General features: G+C 36.0%; 1 protein-coding gene across 1 annotated transcript; it reads right to left on the bottom strand.

The window, feature by feature from the left end:
- Positions 1-24,959: 24,959 nt before the first annotated feature.
- Positions 24,960-26,521, bottom strand: LOC121478855 (syntenin-1-like). Its single transcript, XM_041734249.1, has one exon. It carries the CDS (start codon positions 26,505-26,507, stop codon positions 25,611-25,613), a length of 897 nt encoding a protein of 298 aa, XP_041590183.1. The 5' UTR covers positions 26,508-26,521; the 3' UTR covers positions 24,960-25,610.
- Between the last annotated feature and the right edge of the window lie 266 nt (positions 26,522-26,787).

The following is a 26,787-nucleotide window of genomic DNA, read 5'->3' as shown; positions in this document are numbered from 1 at the left end:
TGCCTCTTTTAGTATCTGCTTCCTTATGGGAAGGATGCTACTGTCTGAATTTTGGATTCATTTGAACTTAGGAGCTAATGAGATGCTATTGTTATAAAATAAAACATATCTCTCTGTGTGGATATCACTTGTGTTTTTCTTTGTATGGCGAATTACTTACAAATCTGATGTTTTTTTATATATGCAAAGTGATACAGGCATTAATTGCATTACCTGAAGCAAAGACTACAGCTGTGTGAGGTTGATGAAACTGCCATAGATTTTACAAAATGCTTTGTGAGCAAAACTCCAAACACTTATGACAAAGACTGTATAACATATGGCTTAGCATCCATTTACATTCGGAAGTGTGCAACATCAGGGGGAGGAAGAATGTTTTTGTTGTTATTTTTTGCTTTAGGTTTTTGTGTGCGTGTGGTTTTTGTTTTTCGTTTTTTGTTTTGTTTTGACTAGGCTTGAGGTTTAGGAGAAATTTAGAGAAGTCAGTGATTTCATTGGCTATTTTCAAGAGTATATTTAGGTCACCTGAATTTCAAGATGCTTTACAGCTTATGTAAACAACTCATATCAATATAAAATCACTTTATGGAAATGGTTTCTTTATTCCATTTGATGGAGAAATGAATTTATTTTTTGAAGTAGTAAAATAAAAACAAAGCTGGCGAATGATGAATCAGGAATATATGAGGAGCTGCTGGCATACATTGAAATGTAGAAAGCAAAATTCTTGCAGGAGTTGTCAAGACCGAAGTACTCGTTCCCATGACTGCTCAGATTGTTGCCGGGGTTGAAGAAAATTGCCTCACTTAAGACCATATCTGATGCCAGGGACAGCTCCTATCCAATGGCCAAGAAGTGGGATTGTAAAAAGCCCTGGTCTTCTTGTGCCAACTGGAAATGGTTATGAGGGATGTCAAAGAGAGACAGCAGCAGACACGTGTTAAAGGAGGCAGGACAGATTTTATTCAAACTGCCCTAGGAGAGGCTCTAGAACAACTAAGACAGAGGGAACTGAGATTGGGAAAGAGAAAACAGAGAGAACACAAAGGGGCTGGGGGAAGTGAAAAAGGGGTAACAAAGAAAGTGACTAAGGGCCTGCTTGGAGATGGAAATTGCAGACGGAGAATAATTGGGAAATTATTGAAAATGGTCTGGCAATGTGAGTGGGGACAGTGGGCATCCTGTAACTTGTCAGCATTGCATTTTCTCATGCAAAGAATCGGCACAGGGCCATGGGCCCACATGGGTGGAAGCCAGGCCAAGGCTTGGACAAGCCTCTCAGCAAGTGTTCATGCACATCCTTTGTGCTGTGTGGGAGCTCACAAGTCACAGGGTCATAGATGTTTCAGAAATTGTCGTAGGGTTGACTAGGCATCCACTGAAACTGCAGCGGAGCATGACTTCTCCCTCTGTGCTGTCTGGCCTCTATTCTCTTTCCCCTTCCATAGGAATTGATCCTAAGATCCCTTATAAATGTCCTGTATGCTGACCTCCATCCTTATGGGGGCATCCAACCCCTAGCAATGTGCTTCTCATAACAGGAGTTGCTAGGCAGTTTCTCAGTTGTAAAAAGATGATTCTTTACTTTCTCTGAAGACCTCATGCTATGTAAACCAATCCTCATTTATAGCCTTGGAATATGTACCTGCTAAAGGACTGTGGCACTTCATTGTAGCTAAAAAAGAGAAGATCCATTTTTAAGTATGTTAGTTTCTTCACATTCTACATTTGAATTTTTGGTTTTTGCTATAATGGTCTTTGATACCCTGAATAACCAAAATGGGTCCGATGGTTCATGGTTTACTAAATCATAAATATAAATAGAGATGTCATAACATAAATGCTACAACTCCAACATTACAAATACATATTTATTACATTTTTGGTACAGAATTCATTGGGTGGCCACGGCAAGTAAATCTGACATAATGCTTTCACACAAGCAGTCAAAAAAAGTGTCAACAAAAATTATATATATGAAATTGGACCTGTAGTCCATCTACTTCTATTTCTTGGTCACTGTATTGAAAGTTTGTCAAATAACATCATGACACTATTGAAGCCAGCTCATAATTTTCAAACAAAGCAAAAAAAAAATTTTTTTTTCAAACAAAGCAGTGTTCTGGATAGTCAGCCAAATTAGTTGCCTTTTTTCAAAGAATAAGTAAAAAATATTGCTTTCTTGCATGTAATTGCTGAATTTAGTTGTTAAACATAGAGAAGGATCCAAAATTTTAGTCCTTCAACAAGATTCGTACTATTGCCCAGAAAATTTGAAAACAAAACAAAATTACAAATAAACATTAGCTTCAGAAAGAAAGCAACAGAAGCAATTGTCATAATTTATTGTATTAAATAGCACTGATGGGTATCAAATTATATTAACACATACGTTGTCAAAATGTACTCGCAGATAGACAAGCATATGGTGGGATAAGTCCTTGATACTCAAGAAGAAAATGAGTTCCCAGCACATATGTGAGACACATGTGAGAGGTAACTGCCCTACCAGATTCTTCTTTATTATGAAAACTTCATGCTCCAGGAGTTGTATTTTAATTTTGGTAATGATTACTTAGTGAACCATAGTGAAGCCTGGAAAAAGTGTGCTGGTTTTAACACTGAAGAAGTAATACCATTTCTATCAAGGCAGCAAGGAATGCCATTGCTACCTCAAGGTAGCTATACATATAACTGCTCACAAAACAGTATATGTATAATATACACATAGTATGTGCATATATGCAATATATATGCTAATATATACTAATATATATATATATATATTCACTAATAAAAAAGAAGGAAGTCAAAAAAAAAAAAAAAAAAAAAGAAGGAAGTCTTGCCTTTTGCAACAACATAGATGGACCTTGAAGGTAATATGCTATGTGAAATAAATTAGACAGAAAGACAAATACTATATGATCTCACTTACATGTGCAATCTAAAAACATCAAACTTCTAGAAACAGAGTAGAATGGTGGTTGCTGAAGGGCCAGGAAAATAAGATCTTGGTCAAAGGGTGCAATCTTTCAGATGTAAAGTATAAGTTCTCAGGCTCTAAATTACAACCTAATGGTTGTAATATTGTAATTAATAATATTGTACACTTGAAGACTGCAGTGAGAATAGAGCTTAAAGATTCTCACCATAACAATAAGACAACAACAAAATGGTACTTATGTGAAATGAAAGGTGTATTAACTAAGCTTATTCTGGTAAACATAGTGATACATACATGTGTCCAATCATCACATTCTGTACCTTAAATTCAAAGAATGTTGTATGTCAATAATATATCAATAAAACTAGAAAAAATTTGAAGTAGTTATACCATCTTAGAGAGTTTGGGTAGATTAGAGTCCATATTTTCTGAGTAATTTAACAGCTTTAATATAAACACCAGAAGTATTTTTAAAACAGCCAGCTTCTAAATATAAGTTGTGCAAAGTATTTTAAATGTTAATTTATTTTTGGTTGTCACCATAAATTGTGCAGGAACACTAAAATTTGTTATCTATATTAGAATTTATGTTTGTGTCACAAACAAATAAGAACATGCTTCCATGGAGTTATACTGTAGTTAAAGGCCTTACAAGTTTCTACATGTGAAAAAAATAATGTGAAAATAAACTGTGTTTTATATTTTGGTTAGTACTCTGCACAATATTAATGATAACAAAGCCAAAGAGTGTCATGAGCAGCTCCAGCCTGAGCCTGCTTTATTGGTTAAAGTTCAGAATACCCTTAGAAGATAACATGTTTACTTTCATCTCAAAGATGGTGAGGTCGATAGAGGAAATTATTGTCTTGAAATTACATGGTAGTAGAGTCAGGAACAAATCTATGTATTTTGGGTCTCAGAATGTTTTATTCTCTATAATAACACAATACTTGTGTTACAAATACCAAAGGAATTAAGGTGTGGATAGCTGATTTAATATGTCCACATGCTGTTTAGGCTTTCTCAAAGGGGTGCCATTTTCCATGGTGAAAATTCTTTCAGTCTTGACTGGTGGTTTAGGAATGTGCAGTTGGTTCCAATGAAGCTGGAATAAGTGAGAGAAGGCAAAACTACTGATAAACCAGAGTAACAAATTACATGGCTAGTCCACCAGCATACATGTCTTAATGTTATTATTATCCACACAGAAGTTCCAAATTGAACCTCATGTGAGTAATGCAAATTTAATTTTGAAATAGTTAAAGTTTTCTAATTTAAAAAAGTAAGGCCAGAAAGGGCAAACCCATAAAACAAAATGAAATGAAATAAATATGTCACCTTTTTACACAAGATAACTGATGGTACGGGTATAGGTTTTATTGTATATTTGTGAACATGTTTTCATTAACATAGGACTTATAAACAGGAAGTGATAAATGTAACAACCTTAATCCACATTATTCATTTATCAGGGTATTTTCAATGCCTATTCTTCTGCAACATTTTCTTTTCTTTCAAAAATATAGCTCTTTTTTATATTGAAAATAGCTAAAAGAATACTCAAAAGTATTAGTATTATACAATTAGATTTTAGAGAAAGAAAATTAAAAACATTTTTAAGAATAATGAATTTAGATATTTAATCTAAAGTTATTAATGCATCAACACTAGAATTTATCTTGTCTTTGCTCAATCAGTGTTAGATATTCAGCAATGAGAAGGTAAAATGTAAATTTATATTTTTGTGAGTGTATGTTTATGTGTTTGCCTCTGTGCATATGTGTGTGTGTGTATTTATGTGTGGAGGTTAGCTTAAGAATTTAAGAATATTTCTTGTGTAGTATAAGTTTCAGAAGTATATTTCCATCAGGTGTCCTCATTGCCATAGAAATATTTCTACCAGAAGAGAGGAGCTCTTAGTAAAAATAGGTTATAGGATGAAGCACCAAATATTGAGAAATCTCACATTATTGTGGATAAACACACAAAACTTTGTGAATGCACGTAACTCAGCTGGAGAAGCCAGCATGAGGAGAAAAGGCAGAAAGTAGGTGTACTCCTTTGCATAGATAGCTTTATAATCAAACTGCTGTACTGTTGGGAAAGAAGAAAAACCTTTTTCCTCTACCCATCTCAGGTTCTCTGGCCAGAGCCCTATAAATTAGAATGATAAAAGACATAGTGATGAAAAAAACCCAAAAGCAAAACAAAACAAAACAAAAACCCCAGAGATTTATTAACATGTGTGTCCTGCATATACATGGAAGTGCTGAGTAATGAGTAACTCAAAGTAGTGGTTAGAACTTAGGCTTATATAATAACATTTTAACAAAAAGAACAACCAATTTTTAGAAAAGTGGCATAATGAAGGAAAAACTTCAAGGTTCTAGGGGTGGCAAATGGTGGGAAAGCAAATATATGGGGAAATTAATGGTAGACAAAGGCTAATTGATCAAAATTTATTATGTGAAATCCTCTGGTGCCATCTCTGGGTTGTAGAGCATCTAGACTTATCACTGGTGATACACTTTTGTCCTTCCTGGTGGAGAGGGGTAAGGGAGACACCCTTACAAATATCTTAGGCAGAGAAGGGGAGGGCAGAGAGCTTTTCTTGTATCTTCTTCTTGTCAGTTGCTTCCAGCTCAGAGTAACCCTTATGCCAAAGTGGCATATTTTGGGATGAGATATTCTGCTATGCTCATTACCATTCTACAAATAAGTATGCATTGTTTATACATCTGCAATCCTCGTGAAAAATAGGTTGAAGTAAAACCAGCTTTAAAATACTTTAGTAAGTTCATTGAGCTGAAGGAAGGAAAAAAATCCATTCCTTTTTCAGAATCTTGATTTTAAATTTTGATTTATCAAAAAATTTAACAGGCTCTCCATAAATGCAATTTATACATTGTAATATGAGACTGGTATCATCATTTTTGTTGTCATGGCACAGCCTCAGTTTCTGGGGGTTGTGTGCACATTCAGGCCATAGTAAATGATTGTTTATTGGTCTATATCATAGCTTTTATCTCTTTTAAAAAGATTTTATTTGTCTATTTGAGAGAGAGTGCAAGAGCAGGGCTGAGAGGGAGAAGCAGGCTTCTCACTTAATCAGGGAACTTGATGTGGGGCTTGATCCCAGAATCCTGGGATCATGACCTGAGCCAAAGGGAGATATTTTAACTGACTGAGCCACTCAGGTGCCCATAACTTTTATCTTTGAAGATCCCCACCTTGATATTAAGAAACATTTTACTGACTGTATACTACATGATCAGAAATTTGGGATGAAAGAAAATTAAAAAGTCTGAATGATTATAAGCATTCTTTATGAAACACAGTAGTGTAATATGCTGATAATGATGTATCATGTGATTATTGCCTAAAAGGAAAAAGATTTTACCCTGACAAGAGACATGGGATAGTTCTGTAAGGGGGATAGAGAGTTAATGAAAAAGACATCATAGGATTATTTAAATATGATAATAATAGCATATTTATATTAAGCTAGTTTTCATCTTCATAATACTGTCAGAATGGTACCAGATGCCAGATTGTTAACCAACATCACCAGTTAAATATCTACATATTGTGGGTCTATGATGAGATCATTCAGTGGTTCAATAACACAGAATATATAAATGTAAGAAACTATATAGGAGGCAAAGATAGTTGCCAATCTCATAATTCTTTTTCATTAAAGATTTATTTTAGAGAGAGCATGAATGGGAGGAGCAGAGGGAGAGAGAATCTCAAGCAGACTCCACACGGAGCGTGGAGCCCAATGTGGGGCTTGATCTCAAGACCCCGAGATCATGACCTGAGCCGAAACCAAGACTCAGAGGCTCAACAGACCGCACCACCCAGGCACCCCTGCCAATCACACACTTCTTAAGTACATCTGCCAGTTCTTCAAATTGCATTTTACAATGGCTTCACCTTTTGTCTTAAAGTTTCTCATCCCTTTTCACCAAATATGTCATCTTCTGCTGCTGCTAAAGTCTTCCTATTGCAAATAAACGCAAATTCCTTTTGCTGAATTGCAAAATCATTAGCATCAACTTTATTAATTCTACAAATATCCATTGAGCGCCTATTACAAACCAGATAGTGTTCAAAATGCTGGGGCTACGAACTTAGGAGGTTAAGGGTGGTTTATTTTGTGAAAAGCATTTTAATAACTTAACAAATAAGTTTGATCTCATCTCACAGAACTCATTAAGGATCTGGAGCAGTCGCACATCGTTTCATGCAGCCAATTGCATAAAGATATAGAGGAAGTATGACAGATTTGTCTAGCTACTCAGTTTGTAATCAAGTATTCCCTGACAAAGGGAGGATGTCTGGTTTATGTATAATATCAAGACATGGTCCCTTCAATTTTTGGGGGCTCATTTCTACACTCCTCCATCCCTCCCTCCCTCCATCCCTCCCTGCCTGCCTCCCTCCCCCTCTCTCTTTCTTTTCTCTTTTCTTTTCTTTTCTTTTCTTTTCTTTTCTTTTCTTTTCTTTTCTTTTCTTTCTTTTCTTTCTTTCTTTTCTTTTTTCTTTTCTTTTCTTTCTTTTCTTTTCTTTTCTTTTCTTCTTTCTTTTCTTTTCTTTCTTTCCCTTTCTCTTCTTTTCTCTTTTTCTTTCTTTTTTCTTTTTTCTTTTCTTTTCTTTTCTTTTCTTCTTTCTTTCTTTCTTTCTTTCTTTCTTTTCTTTCTTTCTTTCTTTTCTAGAATTAATTTATTTATTCATGAAAGACATAGAAAGAGAGGCAGAGACATAGGCAGAAGAAGCAGCAGGCTTCCTGGATCCTGATGCTGGACTCGATCTCAGGACCCCAGGATCATGACCTGAGCCAAAGGCAGACCTGAGCCAAAGGCCGACCACTCAGGTGTCCCTTTTCCATCCCTTTCTACCCCCAAATCCGTCATGTCCTATACACCTGACGGCTCAACCTAGTCTTACTGTTTTCTTCACTCCGTTTCATTACCATCTCATCTTAATTGGTAAATTCACCTAGGGGCTACAGCTCCCAAGAGACTGAAAATGTAAATCAGTACAGGCAGTTTGTATCCTGAAGTTTTTGGCTGACCTAACATTTTATAAGACACAGTTGGACCCTCTTTCTGGGTCAGGTCAGTCCTTCCTATTGTTTATACGGTTTCTACTTTTCCCAGAACTATATAAGCTAATATAAATTCTCTATTTACACTTTTACTTAAACTAAAATAAATGCATATCTTTACTTCATAGATAAGGTTGTATGTCACAGAAGAAATAGAATATCTACATATGTCCATTAATAAGAGTTGGTGCTTTAATGCCGTACTTTGATTCTCAAATATAATCTCATTTATTTTGGGCAGTGCAACTCTGAGTCATTTAAACAAATCAATAAATAAATCAATAAATTAATCAGATACTCAAGTAACTGATTATGGAATACTTGTGGAATATTTTATAGTTCTTTTTTAAAAGAACTGGATAGACTGAGAGCCTTTCTTGGGTCACTTAAAATCTGTGTGACCTTCTGTGCTAGTCTTTCTGGTTCCTTATAGATTCATATACTTATCATGAGATCATACTGTCCTGAATTGAAGGAAGATCTAGAGGTCCTTTCTGAGCCTCACTGCTCTGATTTGATACCTCTCAAGTAATAAAAATTGCGATAAGATTGAGAAGGTTAAACATTGATTATAATTTTTTTTTAAAAAAAAAGGAGGAAATGGGGGATCCCTGGGTGGCTCAGCGGTTTAGTGCCTGCCTTTTGCCTGGGGTACGATCCTGGAGTCCCGGGATCGAGTCCCATGTCGGGCTCCCGGCATGGAGCCTGCTTCTCCCTCCTCCTGTTTCTCTGCCTCTCTCTCTCTATGTCTATCATAAATAAATAAATCTTTAAAAAAAAAGGGGAGGAAATGGATGTTTTATTAGGTACCTTTGGATAGGCTAGTTTATTATGCTTAGAAAGTTGATTTCTCTAATTCCAAACCTTTGTTCTATAAATTTGTGTATCTTGCTACTAGTGAAATAGGTCTGTAGTTAAACACTTTTGTAGAAATCTTTAAAAATGGGCTTGATATGTGTGGGGTTTTTTTCCCCACACTTGGTCAGGGTGCAAAAATCTGGATCATATAATCCCTAGAGATCCTTTTTGAGCTCCTTTAGTCTCTAAATCTGTTTAAGAAAATTAGAGCAAAATCCATTTAATCTTTCCTATTTAAAAGAGTTAATTTTACTGAGGCCTTCACAGACCCAGAGACTTACTGGCTAATTCCACTCTTGCTCTATTTACATGCCTCATTTATATTCAATCTGAAATGATTTAGACATAATTTGTTCTGTCATAGAATAATTATCCTTCAACTCTATTATTATAATAGAGTAAAATAAAATGTATATACAAAGCTGAAAATGCATCGTGCATGGGGAAATTACAGGTCCCTCGAATTTCTTCAAAGTTAAAGGAAACTGGCATATGGGAAAGAGATGGGTGGGTATTGCAAATCCATGTGACTTGTTTTGTGAACCATTTTCTTAAAATAACAGCAGTAAGCAACATCAGTGCATAATAATGGGTACTTTGTTACTCTAACTACTTGGACATCCGATTTTTCCTGTATAAAATGATGGCTAAATGAAAAGCCAAATGTATATTTAAGTTATTAAATTGATTTATAATAGCCCTTGTCATTTATTTTGTTGTTTTATTTCCTTGACTTTAGTTTTTTGGTTTGGAAGGTTATGTAAAACTCGCTTGAGTAGTTTTAAAAAATAGTTATCGTTTATAAATTGGCAAAGAAGTTAATAATACAGTCGCACCTGCCACTTTGGGTTATTTTATGTTTAAAAATAGGTTGTATTTATATTACACAGCTGAATGTAGAAAAAAATGTTTTTACAAACAAGAATGATTATAAGAATGTCCTCTAGAGGGATCCATTTTATTGCTTTATAGCCACAGGCTTGAAATTGCTCTAAATTTTTGTGGAATACCTATTAGAATAGTGAAGATTTACTGCTGTGACTATTTAATGGGGGAACAGTGGGGTGGGGAGGGACAAAATCACAAATTAATCATGAAATATTTAGAGATACGTATTCTGGTAGAGATGGAAGGTCCATTTTATTCAGATAAACATCTTTTAATATGGTATGAAACTGATGATGATATAGATTTTTATGGAAAGGAAGAAATTTCTTTCTCATCCATTAAAGCTCTTAGAACCTCAATTTTAATTGGAACATACAATGCCAGTTAAATTTTAATCTTAGTTTAATAAAATGTTCCCCAACCAATAAGGTCAAATTAGGAATTATACTTGACATGCTGAGCAGATGTAACATGGTGGCAAACTATGGAATACCACAGCATTTATATATTCATTGCACATCCCTGGTTATAATTTTTCATTGCTTAAAATAAAACCATTAAAGTTACAACATGCCTAAATAAAACTAAGGGTAATGATTTAAAAAAAATTATGTGTAGGTATGGAGCTATGTTATTTATATAATTTATGTGTTTGTTTTGATGACACATTTATAATTTTGATTTCAATTTCTTTGAGACTTTTTTTAAATTTATTTATTCATGATAGTCACACAGAGAGAGAGAGAGAGAGGCAGAGACATAGGCAGAGAGAGAAGCAGGCTCCATGCAGGAAGCCCGAGTGGGATTCGATCCCGGGTCTCCAGGATCGCGCCCTGGGCCAAAGGCAGGCGCTAAACTGCTGCGCCACCCAGGGATCCCTCTTTGAGACATTTTTAAAACCAATTATTCCTGTAAACTTATCTTGCCATTTCTTTTAGTTATATTAATAAAGTAATCACATATTATTCTAATATTAGAGATAATAAGGAAAATAATGCTGTTTTGTTTTAATGAATCATGGGTTTTCTTGATGAATTATATGAAAGTAGTATATTACTCCAGTTACACTGTTTATCTACCATTAAATTTTTTCCATGTACTAGTTTATAGAATATAAGGAATGGTTGAGAGCTCAGAAAATAAATTGTTCTTCCTTTTGGTCAAGTGGCATTGAACAAATTCCTCTTTGAAACTTAGTTTCCTGAAATGACAGGAAGGAAGAAAGGGAGGAAGGGAGGGAAGAATGAAGGAAATTGCAATCCGTGTCCCTCTTATGTCACTTTAATTTTGAATGTTAAGAAAAATCATGTATTCAGAAAAGCTTTGTAAACTAGAAAGAATTTCTTAAGGCAAGACATCATTAAAAGGCACACACACTTATTAAAAAATATTTCTGGGTTCACAGGGAACATTTCAAGAGATCCTTGGTATCCCTTAGCTGTTGAAGAAATGACTTATTGTGAGATACTTAGATATGTGCTTTTGGTCTTTCTACTGATGTTTTTTATTTGGCCTAAAGTCTCAAAGAAATTGAAATCAAAATTATAAATGTGTCATCAAAACACATTGTTAACCCTCATGAGGCTTCTCTTCTTTCTGTGAGTTTTCCTCCAATATTCATTTAATACATACCAAAGATGTAGGGTTATTGTTTGCACTGGGGTCAGAGTTGCATCAACTTTGACTGAAAATAAATTGTGCACAATTTCCATTTAGAAACTAGGAAAATAGCAACAGATAGAATTTATAAACAGATAAAGCAAATAAAAAGACAGGAAAAAAGAAATTACTAAACATCATACATGAAGAAAAAGAGAAGAAATGGATAAAATTAACATGTTTTGGTAGAGGTTCATAAAATATATAATTACTCAGCAAACATGCTATGAGAATATATGAAAAAAATTTAAAAATCGCAAATACAAGTGTTATGAATGGGAAATAAGATGTAGCTGTGACTATGATAGACTGTTAATAAAATCTTAGGAGCATATTACAGGAAATATTTTCAAAATATTTTCAAAAAAATGTGTATGAAATGGACAACTTTCTAAATAAAGTATAAAATTCCCTAAACATACAAAATTGAATATATTTTTTAAAATATTAAAGAACGAAAGGTTCCTAGCGCACTGCTAGTGTTTTTTTCAGTGTTTTCTTTTCCCACAGTAAGACATACTACTTTAATTTTTTAATACTAATTCTTCTTAATAGAAAGGATACATCCTTTCAGACTTCCTTTTAATTTTTATTTTTTTAATAAATGCAATCTTCTAATGGTAATTTTGCCTCCATTAACTAACTGCAGCCAAGGGCAATTTTGGTACAGTTTTTTATGAGTTATAAGCCTTGGATGTCAAAATAAAGTGATCGCCTTTATTTTATGGATAATTTTAAAAATAAATTGTATGCTATTTAAAAGAATACTGGGCAGCCCGGGTGGCTCAGTGGTTTAGCGCTGCCTTTGGCCCAGGGCCTGATCCTGGAGACCCAGGATAGAGTCCCACATTGGGATCCTTGCATGGAGCCTGCTTCTCCCTCTGCCCTTGTCTCTGCCTCTCTCTCTCTCTCTCTTTTTCTGTCTCTAATAAATAAAATCTTATACATATAAAAAAGAATACAGTGCTCCTGGGCCAATGTATTAAGTTTTTGTTCCTTATTTTTCCCTTACTTGATACAAAAAAACTTTCATAGAATTTTTGAAACAAAATAGTGAATTCTTTTTTGAAAGTATAACCTTTAATTTATTTTTCTTTATAGAAATAGTAGCTTATGAAAAAAAAAGAAATAGTAGCTTATGAACTAACATTTTTATTTATCTCAAGATCAGAGATTATTGACTTCTTAGTCTCTGATCAACAGTCATGCCTCAACTTTCTCTTTAAAGAGAAAGAAAAAAACCTTGCTTGATTTTGGTTCCTATAGTACCTTTTTAATTGTAGTGCTTTTACTACGGAATGTACATAGCTTGTTGAAAATTTCCATACTGTTTTATTTTATTAAAGCACTCTCATTGCGAAATAACTCTAGATTTCTATACAAAATGTTTCAGTTCAGTGTATGTTCATTATACTATTCTCGTTCTGAACATGACTAACAATATAAAGAAAATGAAATCCCAACAAGCTTTTTCTTTTTCTTTCAACAAGCTTTTTAAATAGGCACTGCAAATGGTTTCTGATGCCTTTGAAAGTCATATGGGAATTGTTTTTAAAAACATGAGTTTTCAAAAACTGAATTTTATGATGCTATTTTGTTACTATAAAGTAACTCTATAAATGATTTGGGAATCTTGGAGAAGGGGAATAACAGATTTTCCCATGAATTAAGTATACAGATAAATGGCATAAAATTTATGCCCAAACCCTCCTATAATTTTCTTGCTTTTTTGATTTTTGTAATGGGCATCTCTTACACCTAGTTCAAGTCATCTTATATTCTTCTTGTTCCTTATGTCCTGAACCCACTGGTAGCCAGGTTCTCCTCAGTCTGAAACCTCTCACTCTCAAAGCTGTCTTCCTGTGGACCCCTATTCTCTCTCCCCACTTTTCTTCTTTCTCTTATTCCCTTCCTTTTTCTCTCCCTCTTCATCTGCTCTTAGCTCACGTAGGTTCACCTGACTACTTGAGAACTAAATCTTGGACACATGCACCATCTCTTGGTTGTCTGCAGTTTTTACCTGAGTAACTGTAACCAGACTTCCTTTTATTTAGTAACTTCTGTTAAATTTGAAGTAGCTAGAGTTTGTCAATACAAACTGCGTCTCTATTAGATATCAAGGGAAAGGTATCCTTTCAGGTTTTCTGGACCATGATTTTCTCTTAGCGGACCTCCAGTTTGTTAACTGATTGGTCTCATCCTATGAATGCCTCCAACTAACCTTTAAACTCGAAAGGCTACTGAAAACAAAAGCAAAAGCAAAAACAAAAACCACACACAAAACAAAGCTTGCTTATGTCATTTTAAACTTTAGCTAATCTTTAATACATCTTCTTAATTCCTATCAGTTTACCTGTTTTCTGACCCGATATTTATTACTTTATTTCCTTTTTTTTTGTTTGTTTGTTTTTTTTATTACTTTATTTCCTATTTACTATTTTTTGCACTAAAAATTATACAGATTATTTGTCAGAAAGTTCCAGGTTTCATTTTAGGTTTGGCCAGATTTTAAGACCTATTTACTCAGCTTTCTGAGAAACATTTGTCATTAATGAGTAGAGATATTATATCTTTGTCAAGAACTCTTTGGGAAAACTTATGTAGAAAACCTATGTGAATCACCTACCATAGTACTTGGTTCACAAAAGGTACTGGAAAATTGTCTCCTCACCTACCTTTTATGTGCTGTTTTCTCCATTCTGGTTGCTTACCAATACATTTCAACCTGTTGCTGCCAGGCTCTGACCCTGTATTGTGCAATTGGGAGTATGTTGTTTGAAGCATATCAGATATAGGAGAAATGAATTATAGCATCAAACATTCCTTGACCTTTCTACCTGTACTAACCAGTGAACTCTGACAGAGCTAATGGAATTTGTCTGCTCTGGAAAATTCAATAAAGGCTCAGGGTTATTACATGTTGATGTGATTAGTCAAGCCAATGCTATTTCGATAAATTCTCCTAACCAGTAAATGCTCTTTTGGTAAATTCTTCTAACTAGTGGGCAAAATAAATCTGCATGGGAGTCCCTATAATGTTACATTAAATACATCTTGCATAGCCATAATTAAAGGATATATTAAAGGTGGGAAAATTTCTGCTCCTGAGGAAGACTCTTCCAGTGTATTGTTGACTGTTAATAATAATGTGCTTAAACAGAAAATGAGAAAAAAAATGTGAAAAAATAAATGCATGCGGAAGAGTGCCTGTATTTGAAATACAGCTTGAAAATTTGATTCATGTTGACGTTAACATGGATAAAGCAATAATTTAATTTTTCTATTAAAATATCCCGCATTATAGTCCCTTTCTTAGAGCGTATAACAAATATAACTAAGTACATGTGAAAGCTCAGTCTTACCTAGACATCAAGTGTGCTCAGAGTCTTGTCAGAGAACAAAAACCCCTAAGTCCAAGAATACATATTGTCTTTTTTTTTTTGCATTTAATGCTAAAACCTCCCAGTGATTGACATGGGTCCCCGCCTTCTGACACTCTCCTGCACCTCATTATCTAGAGCTAGAATGCTCATTTTATACTAGCTGCACCTTACCCTCATTAACGGTCTCAGGACTCCCCCCCCCCCCCCGCCCCCCTAGATTCAAGGCCTGTCCTTTTATCAGCAGGGATGAGCTGAGCCAAATAGCCTACAACAAGGCAAAGGCATCCCAGGGCCTTTAGAGTGAAGTAACTTTGGGAGACGTGCTGCTGAGAGGGAACCAGATAAGTGCATCTGATGAGGAAGCAAGAGAGGAAGAGTTTGGGGTCACAGAGCCCTCAGCAAATCGGCTGTGGACTTGCTTAGCCAAAGTTGCTCTTGCTGTTTGCTTTGCTTTGATTGTCACAGAGGTTTTGAGAGCGCTCAGCCCATAAAATGCTTCAATTTAACTTTAATGAGATATTTACTCTTTTTTCTTAAGGATACAAATTATGATCATATGGAAAGGTATTTTTATTAATTTTTTTTTCCAAAAGGAGGGCAAAAACAGAATTTAAAAAATTATTGTTATAAACTGTAAAAAAATCCACCAACCAATGACACTTACTCTGGATATTAATACACCTTCTCTGTGCATATGCTTCCATCAAAACTACCATTCGTAGACTTAAAGATTGCCTCATTCATAATCATGCATTCTGCATGTCCTTGCTTCTCATCCAGAAACTCACTTAACAGGAAAGGAAGTGTAACAGTAGGCCCTTGCTCATGTAATTCACTGGTGTTACCATGTTCCTGCCATCCTGAAGTGGCCGTTTTGATAGAATGGAGGAATGGACTTTTGAAGACTCAGTTATAGTGCCAATTAGGTGGCATACTTTTCAGGGATGGGATAAGGTTCTCTAGAGGCTCTGTAAGCTCTGAGTCAGCATCCAGTACGTAGTGTTATTTGTCTGATAGCCAGGATTCAAGGATCCAACCAGGAATCAAGGAGCAGAAATGAGAGAAATAGCACTCACTATTATGTCTAGTGACTCACTAGCAAAATTTTACTTCCTGTTCCCATGACTTTATGCTCTGCTGACCTAGAAGCCTTAATTCCAGAGTGAGAAATACTTTCACCAGGGACACAACAATGATTCCACTGAACTAGAAGTTAAGACTGCCAATCAGCCACTTTGGCTCTTCATTCCTTTGAAGCAGCTGGCAGAGAAGGGAGTTACAGTGTTGGCTGGGGTTATTGATCATGATTACTAGAGGGAAATTAGACTGCTGTTCCACAATGGAAATAAGGGAGGATATATTTGGCATACAGGAAATCCCTTAAAGTATTTCTTAGCATTAGTATGCCATGTGATGAACGTTAGTGGAAAGCCGTAAAAACCCAATCCAGGCAGGACAAACGAGTGGCCCAGACCCTTAAGAAATGAAGTTGTGGTTCATCCCACCAGGTAGAGAACCATGTCCAGTGAGGTGCATTATAAAGGCAAAGGGAACGTAAAATGTATACTAAAAAAAAGGTAGTTGTAAATATCAGCTATGACCACATGAGCAGCTACAGCAATGAAGATTGTAATTGTCATGAGCATTTCCTCCTTGTTTTGTCATGAATATGTTTGTGTGTGTATATATACAATTTAAGCAAATCTATCTTTTTTCCTCTCTGGTCCCTTATCATGTACCGTAAGCTATATTGACTTTATATCAGCATTTAAGTATTGTTAATTTTACATCATAGTATTTACGTTATGAGAAGAGTAAGGAACACTCAAGGACCTTGCCTCCTCTTTGGAGAAAGGTTTTTTTTTTTTTTTTTTTTCCCCGTTATACATAGGACAGTTGTATCATGTTAGGGGGAGTTATGAATATGTTATTCTTTATTTGGAGATTAAGGAGATGCAGAGATTTCCTAGATGTCACTCATTTACCACCCGGACTTCAAATTAATGGTCAAAAGCTTTCCAATCAGTGGCCTCTAAGCTTATACCCAGTTTAGAAACTATCTATAAGCTTGACTGTGCCTGTTCTCTCCCCATGATAAGTAGGGCCATAAGAAAGACATTCCTAGGCTTTTCTCCAAAATCATAGATGTTTCTGGAAACGTGAAAACAACTTAAGATCCTTGGCCTGGTGGTAAGCATAGGAAGTAACAGAAAGCTTTCCCCATCCTCATCACTTTGTATCACTGCTGTTTTGAAAGGTTCCATGGGTGTTTGATCACAAAGGTAAACCTCTAATCTTGGGATATAGAGTTATATATGGCCACTAGATCAAGCTTGCTAATTGCATATTAAAAGCTTCTCTGTTCTTACAACTTTTAAAATTTGCTTCTTCCATCAGTTACTGAGAATATTGTGTTTCAGTTTTCCTATAGTGATAATTATTTTCATTTTTTGCCTTATAAATTGAGACAATATTATCAGACACACGCACATGTATGATTGCTATAAGCTTTTGGCGAATACTTTAATGTATTATCTTTAACCCTAAGTAGTGTCTTTAGGCAAAATGTCTGTTTAATCTTACTTTGATATGTCTTTTGCAATTGTTATTGTTGTTACTGTTTGGTATGCAATTTCTATCACTTGATGTCAACATTTCTAGGCCTCAAATTTTATACGAGTATGTTATGAAGGGTAAATTCTCCAATTTTGCTTTTTAGCCAATTTTTAAATTTGACGACTAGAATAATTTATTTCCTTATATTTTTTGCTTCACCTGTATATTCCGATTCATTTCTGACATCTGCTTTTGTATTATCTGTTTGTTACTTCTTTCCTTTGTTTTTTTTTATCTCCTCATTTGTTTCTGCTCTTTCTATATTTCTTTATCTGATGTAGATAAGCTTTGCTATCACTTTTTTGTGCAGGAGGACAAATTTTATTCTGCTCTTTCCTTCTGTCAGTGGTATAGAACCTTTAAGAGACCCAGCACAAGACCAGGGAAGGCATTTTGCATTTTCTCCTCTCCTTGCAAACAAAGTCCCTCTGTCAATGGTTTCCCAAAACCACTCTTATCTGTAAAAGAATATCTGAGAGGCACTCAGATTATGCAGTTATTCAGTGTTTATTTCTAATTATAATCTTTCACCACTACATTGCTGATAAATTGAACATCCAAAGTTAGAAAATAGGATATTTAAAATATATGTAAGTATACTTCAATATTTTGTTGCAACTATCCAGGGTGATTTTATGCATAATTTCTCAGGATGTATACACACATACCTTACCTTGAAAATTGATACAGTAAGTATACCACTATCTGCTGGAGAAGCTGTACAGTGTTATGGATGTTACCATTTTCCTATTTTCAGTCCCTTTACCTTTGACCCCTGGAGATTTTTCTTCATTTTTACAAATTCACAAATGCTTTATATGCATACATAAATAAGTAAACAATCCAAGATACATATTTATCCAGGATTTCTAGATCTTTTGTTTACCCTCTGAAGTTCAAATGTCATTTTATCTGAAATATTCCTAAGAACTGAATCACTTATTAAGCTTTCTTTATTATTCCCCCCTAAATTCTATTTAGAAAACTGAAGCTATTAAATATATAGTGAAAATGTGTCCTAGAAGTAAAATATAATAGCAAAAATATCCACCAAACTTTTCTACTTTTTTACTGATCCTTTTGTTTTAATAATTCATATTTAACTGACTATATACCATTGATTTAATTGGAAACTTTTCTGGCAAGAGAAATAGAAATGTCAACACAATATTGCTATAGCAATAATTTTCATCATTGTTATTACTATGGAACATATGTTTTATTATAATTGAGAGAAAATTGAGTAGGTCTTGAGGCAAATGCAAAACAAAATTGAGTAGGTCTTGAGGCAAATGCAGAATTTTTCTGGCAACAGTTTTTAATGAACAAAGGGTTCTGGTGATCTAATAGTGTACACTGGTAACATTTTGTCAAATGACAGAAATGATTTGGGACGGTTAGCCTACTGCTATCATCCTCTGGGCTTCTCAGGCATCTGAAAAGGAGAAGTAAAACAAACAAACCAATAAGGTAGGATTTTCAGAAAGATAGATACTATCTTCCAAAGAGATGTATGTTAAGCTAGTCAAAATTAGCAAAGGCAATCATTCAAAGCTTATAGAAATAGAGACCAAAGAGCTTACAACAAATCAAGAAGCATTTATTCCACAAAATATATGGAAACTCAGTAAGAAAATGGGAAGCCACAGCACTGGAGAGAGAAACTGCCCCTATCACTCCAAAGCCATGCCTGGAGAAAGAGCTGTTTCATCTGTTTCAGCAGTGGAGTGATAGTCACCCTCTCCCAGTTTCTTGGGGTATTAGAGATATTGAGGGTGCTTACTGGTATCCTGACAGTTCCCATTTTCTGAAATCTGCATGTCACAGATGGCCTAAATTAGTGGATGGTGGCAGCCAGGTGGTAGTGCTTGCTTCCCCACACCTAGCTCCTATTGCAGGAAGATCTGGATGGGGAGCTGGCAAAGGGTAAAGTCACTTTTCTGGCATAGCTCGGTTTTGCAGGACACTTGTTCCTGTCGGCTCAGCCAAGCTCCCAGCTCACTGAGCTTCATCGTGTAGAAGACCTATTCTGGTAGATTTGGCAGCCACTGAGTATTAGAAGACCCCATCCTCCCTGATTCTGGCTGCAGGAAATCCATACCTAGGGGTTAGCAGCCAGACAATGGCACCAGTTCCCACCTTCGTGCTGCTCTCTTTCCCTCTTCACTCCTGTGCCATAGGAAAGATTCAGCGGGAAGTCAGCGAAGAGAGGTTTTCCACTGCTGCCCCTTAGTTCTGCTCCATAGCGTAGAGGTTCTGCCCAGAAGAGGGTCAGAGCAAGGCTCAAAGACTAGAGCATCTTGCCAAGGCATTTCACTTCTGTGGGTTCAGACCATGAAGCAATTTATGTTCCAGGAAGTTATCAAAAAAACCCAAAAACCAAAAAACAAAGACTAACACAAACAGAAGAAGAAAGACTAATACAAAGAGAGGAAGATCAGTTAGAAGTCTAAACAGGAGATCAGGAAAAAGTTCAAGAGAACCTAGTTAAAACCACGATCATTCCTAATGGTCAGAAAGACTGCATGCATGCCCAGGGCTATATCCTTTGATGAATGACATCAGAGGCTTCACACTGTGGGCAAAAATAGTTCACTGACTAGTCCAGCCGGTTCACTAAACAAATAAATAAACAAAAATGACAGCAAGCCTAGCATCAAGAGATATCAGTATCACAAATGTTTCAATATATTAATTAAAATGCCCAGTTTTCCTCAGAATTATTAAGAGGCATTAAAAGAAACAGGAAAGTGTGATCTATAAAACAGGTAATATAAACTGCCTTGGAGCGTCCAGATGTTGATCTTAGCAGACAAAGACTTCAAAGCAGCCATTAGAAATATGTTCAAAGATCTAAAGGAAACCATTCTTAAGGAATTAACAGAAGATTTTGTGACAATAGCTCATTAACAATAGAATATTGATAGATAAAGATAATTAAAAAGAACCAAATGGAAATTCTGGAGTGGAAATGTACAGTAATTGAAATGAAAAATTAATGCAAGGGGTTCTACGGCTATGAGCTATTAGTAGAGCTAACAATCAGACACTGGAACAATTTCCAACATCTTCTAGGCCTTTGGGGTTGTGGAGGCAACACATTCTTTCTTTATGAATTTTAATTCAACTCAAGTATACCTCTACTTATAAATTGAGCCACTTTTTTTTAAGATTTATTTATTTATTTATTTATTTGTTTGTTTTAGACATAGAGAGAGAGAGACAGAGAGAGACAGAGACACAGGAGGAGGGAGAAGCAGGCTCCATGCCGGGAGCCCGATGTGGGACTCAATCCCGGGACTCCAGGATCGCGCCCTGGGCCAAAGGCAGGCGCCAAACCGCTGAGCCACCCAGGGATCCCACAAATTGAGCCACTTTGAAGGGAACCCCCTACCCCAACAAAAGGCTCTAGAATCTGTCCAAACTGTAATAAAACAGACACTCTCAATAATGCTCCCAGAGACTCTTTCACTGTAGAGCCTTCAGCAACTTCCTCTTATGCTTCCCGTAGTCCCCCTGGACCACTTGTGGATTTCTGTAATTTCCCCATGGGCTTCTAACAAGAAACTACCCTCTTGGGCTCTGCGCCATGCAACTACTATCCACATGCTGGGATCTCAGTGGCTTTCGTAGGTTCTGAGCCCATGATTCTTTATACTCAGCTGCTATTATGCTGTGGGTTATAGAAGCAACCCCTGCTCAAGTCTGGTATGGCTACTAGGGCCTTCTTGCTGTAGGATGGAGCCCTACCTGGGCCCTCTGGCATATAATATCCTCAGGAGCCGGTAGACATCTGTGGCCTCAGTCCTGTACTGGATGCCATGGTGCTGGTCACCCAGACTACTTGACAACCTGGGGAGCCCCTGGGGCTCAACTGAATGAGCAGCAAAGGAGTTCATATGTTTTACATGGTATTGCCACCCTTATACGTGACAGGTCTCAGTGGAATGTTGCTATTTTTCATCGTTAACCCGGATATCTCTAGCAAAGGACAGGGCCCAGGGTCAGCCTAATTGGCCAGTCATCTTAGCACTGGATTTCCTGGTCTCATCTTCACATTTTTTTTCTTTTTTTTTTCTTTTTTATTTTTTTTTATTTATGATAGTCACAGAGAGAGAGAGAGAGAGAGAGAGAGAGAGAGAGGCAGAGACATAGGCAGAAGGAGAAGCAGGCTCCATGCACCGGGAGCCCGACGTGGGATTCGATCCCGGGCCTCCAGGATCGCGCCCTGGGCCAAAGGCAAGCGCCAAACCACTGCGCCACCCAGGGATCCCATAAGCCTCATCTTCACATTTTTTATAGATTCCTAGACTACTGACAATAGTCTGAATGTCTGATCCAGCCAATGGCAGCAATAAATCCTTGTCCAAGATTGTTTCCTTTTGGTAAGAACTCTGGGAATCGCTTGTCTTATAGATGCCAAAGTAAAAATCAAGGTCACACATGTCTCTGCGTCTTCTAAAGGCATAATAGAAGACCTCAGCAAGACTCTCATTCCCTTCAAAGTTCTAGATATCACTGATAGTTATTTGTGGTGTATTTGCTTATAAAAATTCTTAGTGAGAACTTTTCCACGGGATGCAACTTTAAATAAGTACAAAAGTATCATCATACAGGCAGTAATTATATTTGAATTCTTTTCTATTTATTAGTTTCTTCATAGCCTACATTGAATGTTATATCTTGCTGAGTTCATACTGTAAGAATTTCATTGTGACAATGTCTATTCATATCTGTTTATGATTAATAGTCTATTTGGAAGTAAATTATGTATGCTAAGAATTTGGATTCCGAAAGAATGGAGTTTGAATTATGGATTTTTTATTAAATAATAGTTTGATCTTAGTAAAGTCAAATATTTGAGCCACATTTCTTTTTTTTTTTTATGATGCCACAAATGATAATACAAATTTATTTTGCTTTCTTCATGCTTTCAGATCATCATGTTCTGTACTTACCTGGGCAAATGACAGCTCAGTACCTTCGTAGGTCGAAGAAAACAAATTGCTTTCAGGTGTTTCATAATCTCTCGATTTTGAGAATCAATGAGTTCAAAAAGGTAAACTTCCTTCTGAAGAATCTCTGATTGTGTGTAGACCATACTCACTATGCCAGCCGTCTCCTTATCCATGAGAAGTAGCTTCATACCTGGTCCGCTGTCCTCTATCATTTTGGAAATGTACTGCTTCACAGCAAAAACCACGTTCATGGTGGCGAATGGACGGCGGAGCCCCACAGCCCATCTGGCCCCCTTTTTTTCTTGCTAAATTAACCCCGAGCCTTTTGGCCGGCTCTCAGCTGCTTCCCGAGCCACATTTCTTATCTGTAAAATGGGAACAATAGCACCTACATTTTTGCATTGCTGTGAAGAATAAGTGAAGGAATGTATGTAAATACTTAGCACAGTGCCTAGTACAAACTGAGTACTCCAGAAAGGATAGGTCTCTTTACTCTTCTTAGAAGCACTGCATTTTTATAGCCCAATACATTTTTTTATGTGTGTGATGAAACAGCATTAAAAAAAAAAAACAAAATAAACAAATAGAAAGGGAAGAAAATAAAATTTATCATTTATTCTCTAATGAAACATTTAGGATAGGTGCAATTTTCTGCAAGCCTGTTATATACCAGGGATTGCTTAAAATCCCAGGTAATACTGAATATCCACTTTTAAATAGTTCACTCTAATCTTCACAATTACTGTGTGGTAGCTATTATTCTCATTTACTATAAAAAGAAACAATTTTGGAGGTCTTAAGAAACTTAAGGCATCACCTGACCAACTTCCCCCACTAAGAGTAAGAGAAGGATCAATAAAGAAATCAGTTGGTCTGATTACCATACTCACATGACTTTCCCTAAGTTTATTTTCCTAATTAAGTGGAGAGAAAAATGCGTTTGGAAGTTTCTTTGACAGCTAACCGAGTCACAGATGCCTAATTCTTTTCTGATAATTTTAAAGTTTGTATGTGCATGTGTGTACACACATGTGACCACAGAAGAAACATTATCAATGACATTTCTCCCACCCATAAATAATAGTTTTTTCAAACAGGTAGGCTAAAACATAATTTTTCTTCCCAATATATATTTGAAATAAAAACAAGATAGGAAACAAAATTCAATCCACTATGAAGTTTTGATTTACACACTTGACAAATATTTAATTTATTGGCCCTTGAGATAAATTATCTTTTCTAAAAATTTTGGAAACATTTTTGAGGGAAAATCTTGAAACCAACTGAGCATCAAGTAAACATTTATCACATTATACTAGAAAAGGAGTTAGAAAATAGATTTATAGAATGATTTTAGGAAAATATCTCCCAGCATACTCTTTTCATTTATGGTTATCCTTCTCTGCAAGTACCTAAGGTAAATTTGGTACATTTGTTTATTCTTTGTGCCTCTGTAAAGTGTAATTCACCTCAACCTAAAACTATCAATGGCTTAAAAGCGTTATAATATGTTTTATAAAGTTGAGGTACCTGGGTGACTCAGTTGGTTGAGTGTCCGACTCTTGATTTGAGCTCAGGCCATGATCTCAGGGTTGTGAGATTGAGTCCTGTGTCGGGCTGGACATGAAGCCTACTTAAGATTCTTTCTTTCCCTCCCTCCCTCTCTCTCTCTGATTAAAAAAAAAAGTTCAAAATATATTATGAAGAACCTATAGAAATATTTTATAAATCTAAACCAATACCCAGAGAATTGGTATATGTTCTAATTTTCTGTTTTTAGAAGTCAGAGTTTCATTCTTTTCTGAAATTAGAATGAGTGAAATGAAATCAGTGTTCAGAGAAATGTTAAAGTATCAGTCATCTATCCTATATCATAAAATTAGTGTTGACATTCTCTAACAAATTTAGCAATATTTTTCTACTTTGTGAGTCAGTAATAATTACCAAATATTTGTTTTCCTCATTCTGAAAAAAATTACATCACAGAATAATAGTTATACCTCATTTTTGTAACTCTAAGGAACCTGACTTTATTTTATTTTATTTTTTTTTACAGACTAAAAGTCAACTTTATTTATGTGTATTTAATTAAAATGGAATAGACATAAACCAAAAAGAAAAAAAATCAGGATAAAGTGTCATTGCCATTTTGTTTGTAGGGAGGGGTCAGGAAATGGAACAGATTACCTGGGAAACATCCTAAGACGATCTCAAAGAGGGTAGGTTACAGAATTTAAGAGTAAATGACAAAATTAGGTATTATTCCACTTAACCTACAAGTGAATAAAGGAAGTCAAAATAGTTATCCTATTTGGTACAAGAATTTTTACATTTAATACATAGTGATTCATTTCTCAGAAACTAATACCAATAACTTTTAGAAGAAAGAAATTTCCATTACACAATGACTAGAGAAATCTCAAATGCAACTAAGCAGCTATGCTATATATATCGCTCAGTATGTATCATTACATTGTTCTGGGCTAGTGTACATTTCAGTTTAACATAGAACTGCATTTTGGGTTTTAGAAAGGCAGCAATAGTTCTATTTTGGCTTTTATTCTAGATGTTTAACACAGTTAAGGCGACAGTTCAAGCATATTAAGTGAAGGTAGTTACAATTTAATGATGACCAACACAATCTCTTACAACCTACATACACTGTATAATGCTTACATGGAATGAAACCAGTGTCCTCGGTGTTTTACACGCGCGCGCACACGCACACCCACAGAACTAAAATAGCATCAAAAGCAGTCATTCTACATGTACTATGGCAACACATTAAAAACGCAATTATACCATAGAACTAAAGTAATATGAACAGCACTACTTGATATGTAAGATAAAGGTGATTGGTTCTAACACAGAGCCAAGACTGTATCAGTCACTCTAATCATAATGGCTTATAAAAGCATCAGGTTTCCAGTAGAGAAACTACTCTAGGAAAATCAGTAAATCTGTCCAAAGTTTCACATCTGTAAAACCAGGATAAGGCTACAACAATCTTGAAGTGTGAACAAGATATCCAATCAAAACAGTGAGATTCCCAGCCATAATGTAAGATAGAAAGGTCGTCGTCATGCCGCATATGCGCTCTGGCTCCTGGAAAGCTTCATGTGCATAATATAAAGTTAAGTTGCCCAAGAAGTAAACTGGAGAAGTTCGGTGAAGTTTCCATTGTGCCATGACTTTTAAACCTCAGGAATGGTGTGATCCATCAGGCTCTTCACAATGCTTGGTGCCATCCGTTTAATAATATGTTCAAAGATAAAAGCAGGCATGATTGTAATAGTAACTACAGTCTCAGATGTTGACAGTATGTCTGCAATTTGAGAGTCCTTCAGCCCAATGACATTCTGCCCATTGACTTCACAGATGTTATGTTCTGTGAGAAGACCATTTCTGGCTGCAGAACTATCTTTCACTATGGATGTTATCTTTCCATTTTTAAAGATAAAGCCAACATGTCCAGTACTATCCTTATGCTTGGTAACTGTCCGTTCAAAGGGCCTGTCACGAACAGTCATAGTAATCTTCTCTCCAAAAGCCTGTTTGAGCACCTTGTGAGCTTTATCAGAGCTCCAGCCTGCACAGTTTTCCCCATTGATCTGGAGTACTTGGTCCCCAAATCTCAGACCCACCAACGAGGCTGGAGAATTTGCCTGGACCAGCTGAACAAATATACCATTATCTATTGATTTAAGCCTGAGTCCAATTTTTCCATCTTGATCCTTACACAAAATGACTTCACGAATCCCTTGCTTAATTTCTGCTCTACGAATTCCAACATCATTACCAGTTACAGGAGCTACCATATAGTTCATACTGGAAGGTCTTGCTACCAACTGCCCCTGAACTGATGCTCCAGGGGCCAAGGCCATATTTGCACGGATTTCTTCATCGTTTAAACTCAGGCCCATGTACTGGGACAGCTCCGGATATAGTTTAGGATAGAGATTTGCATCTTGAGAGATGGGAGCAGAAGCTTCAGACAAAATTGCTGGGTTGGCAGCGTTTGCAGAAAAGGCAGTTTGAGCCTGAAGAACTTTGTCTACCTTCAGGTCTTCAAGAGATGGGTAGAGAGACATTTTTGCAGGATTTTTCTCGGCCTCAGGACCCGCCGCCGCCGCCGCCGCCGCCTCCGGTAACTGGCCAGGAACCTGACTTTAAATTAGGGCCATGCCTTTAACTACCTCTGTGATCTCGAGAAACTTATTTAATTAATTTGAAGTTCAAATTTCCCATCTATAACATAAGAATTTTAAAAGTACCTACATTAGAGTGATCTGGTAATGATTCAGTGAGCTGATCTGTGCAATGTGCTTAATACTGAGGTTAATAATAAAAAAAAGAGATCTTAAAAAAACA

Source organism: Vulpes lagopus, chromosome 19, assembly GCF_018345385.1.
Source record: "Vulpes lagopus strain Blue_001 chromosome 19, ASM1834538v1, whole genome shotgun sequence".
NCBI lineage: Eukaryota > Metazoa > Chordata > Mammalia > Carnivora > Canidae > Vulpes > Vulpes lagopus.
Note: the sequence above shows the minus strand (reverse complement) of the source record. Positions and strands in the feature narration are given on the sequence as shown.

What these genes read in the sequence shown, in the direction of transcription:
- LOC121478855 (XM_041734249.1), bottom strand. Translation starts at nt 26,507, where the DNA reads ATGTCTCTCTACCCATCTCTTGAAGACCTGAAGGTAGACAAAGTTCTT.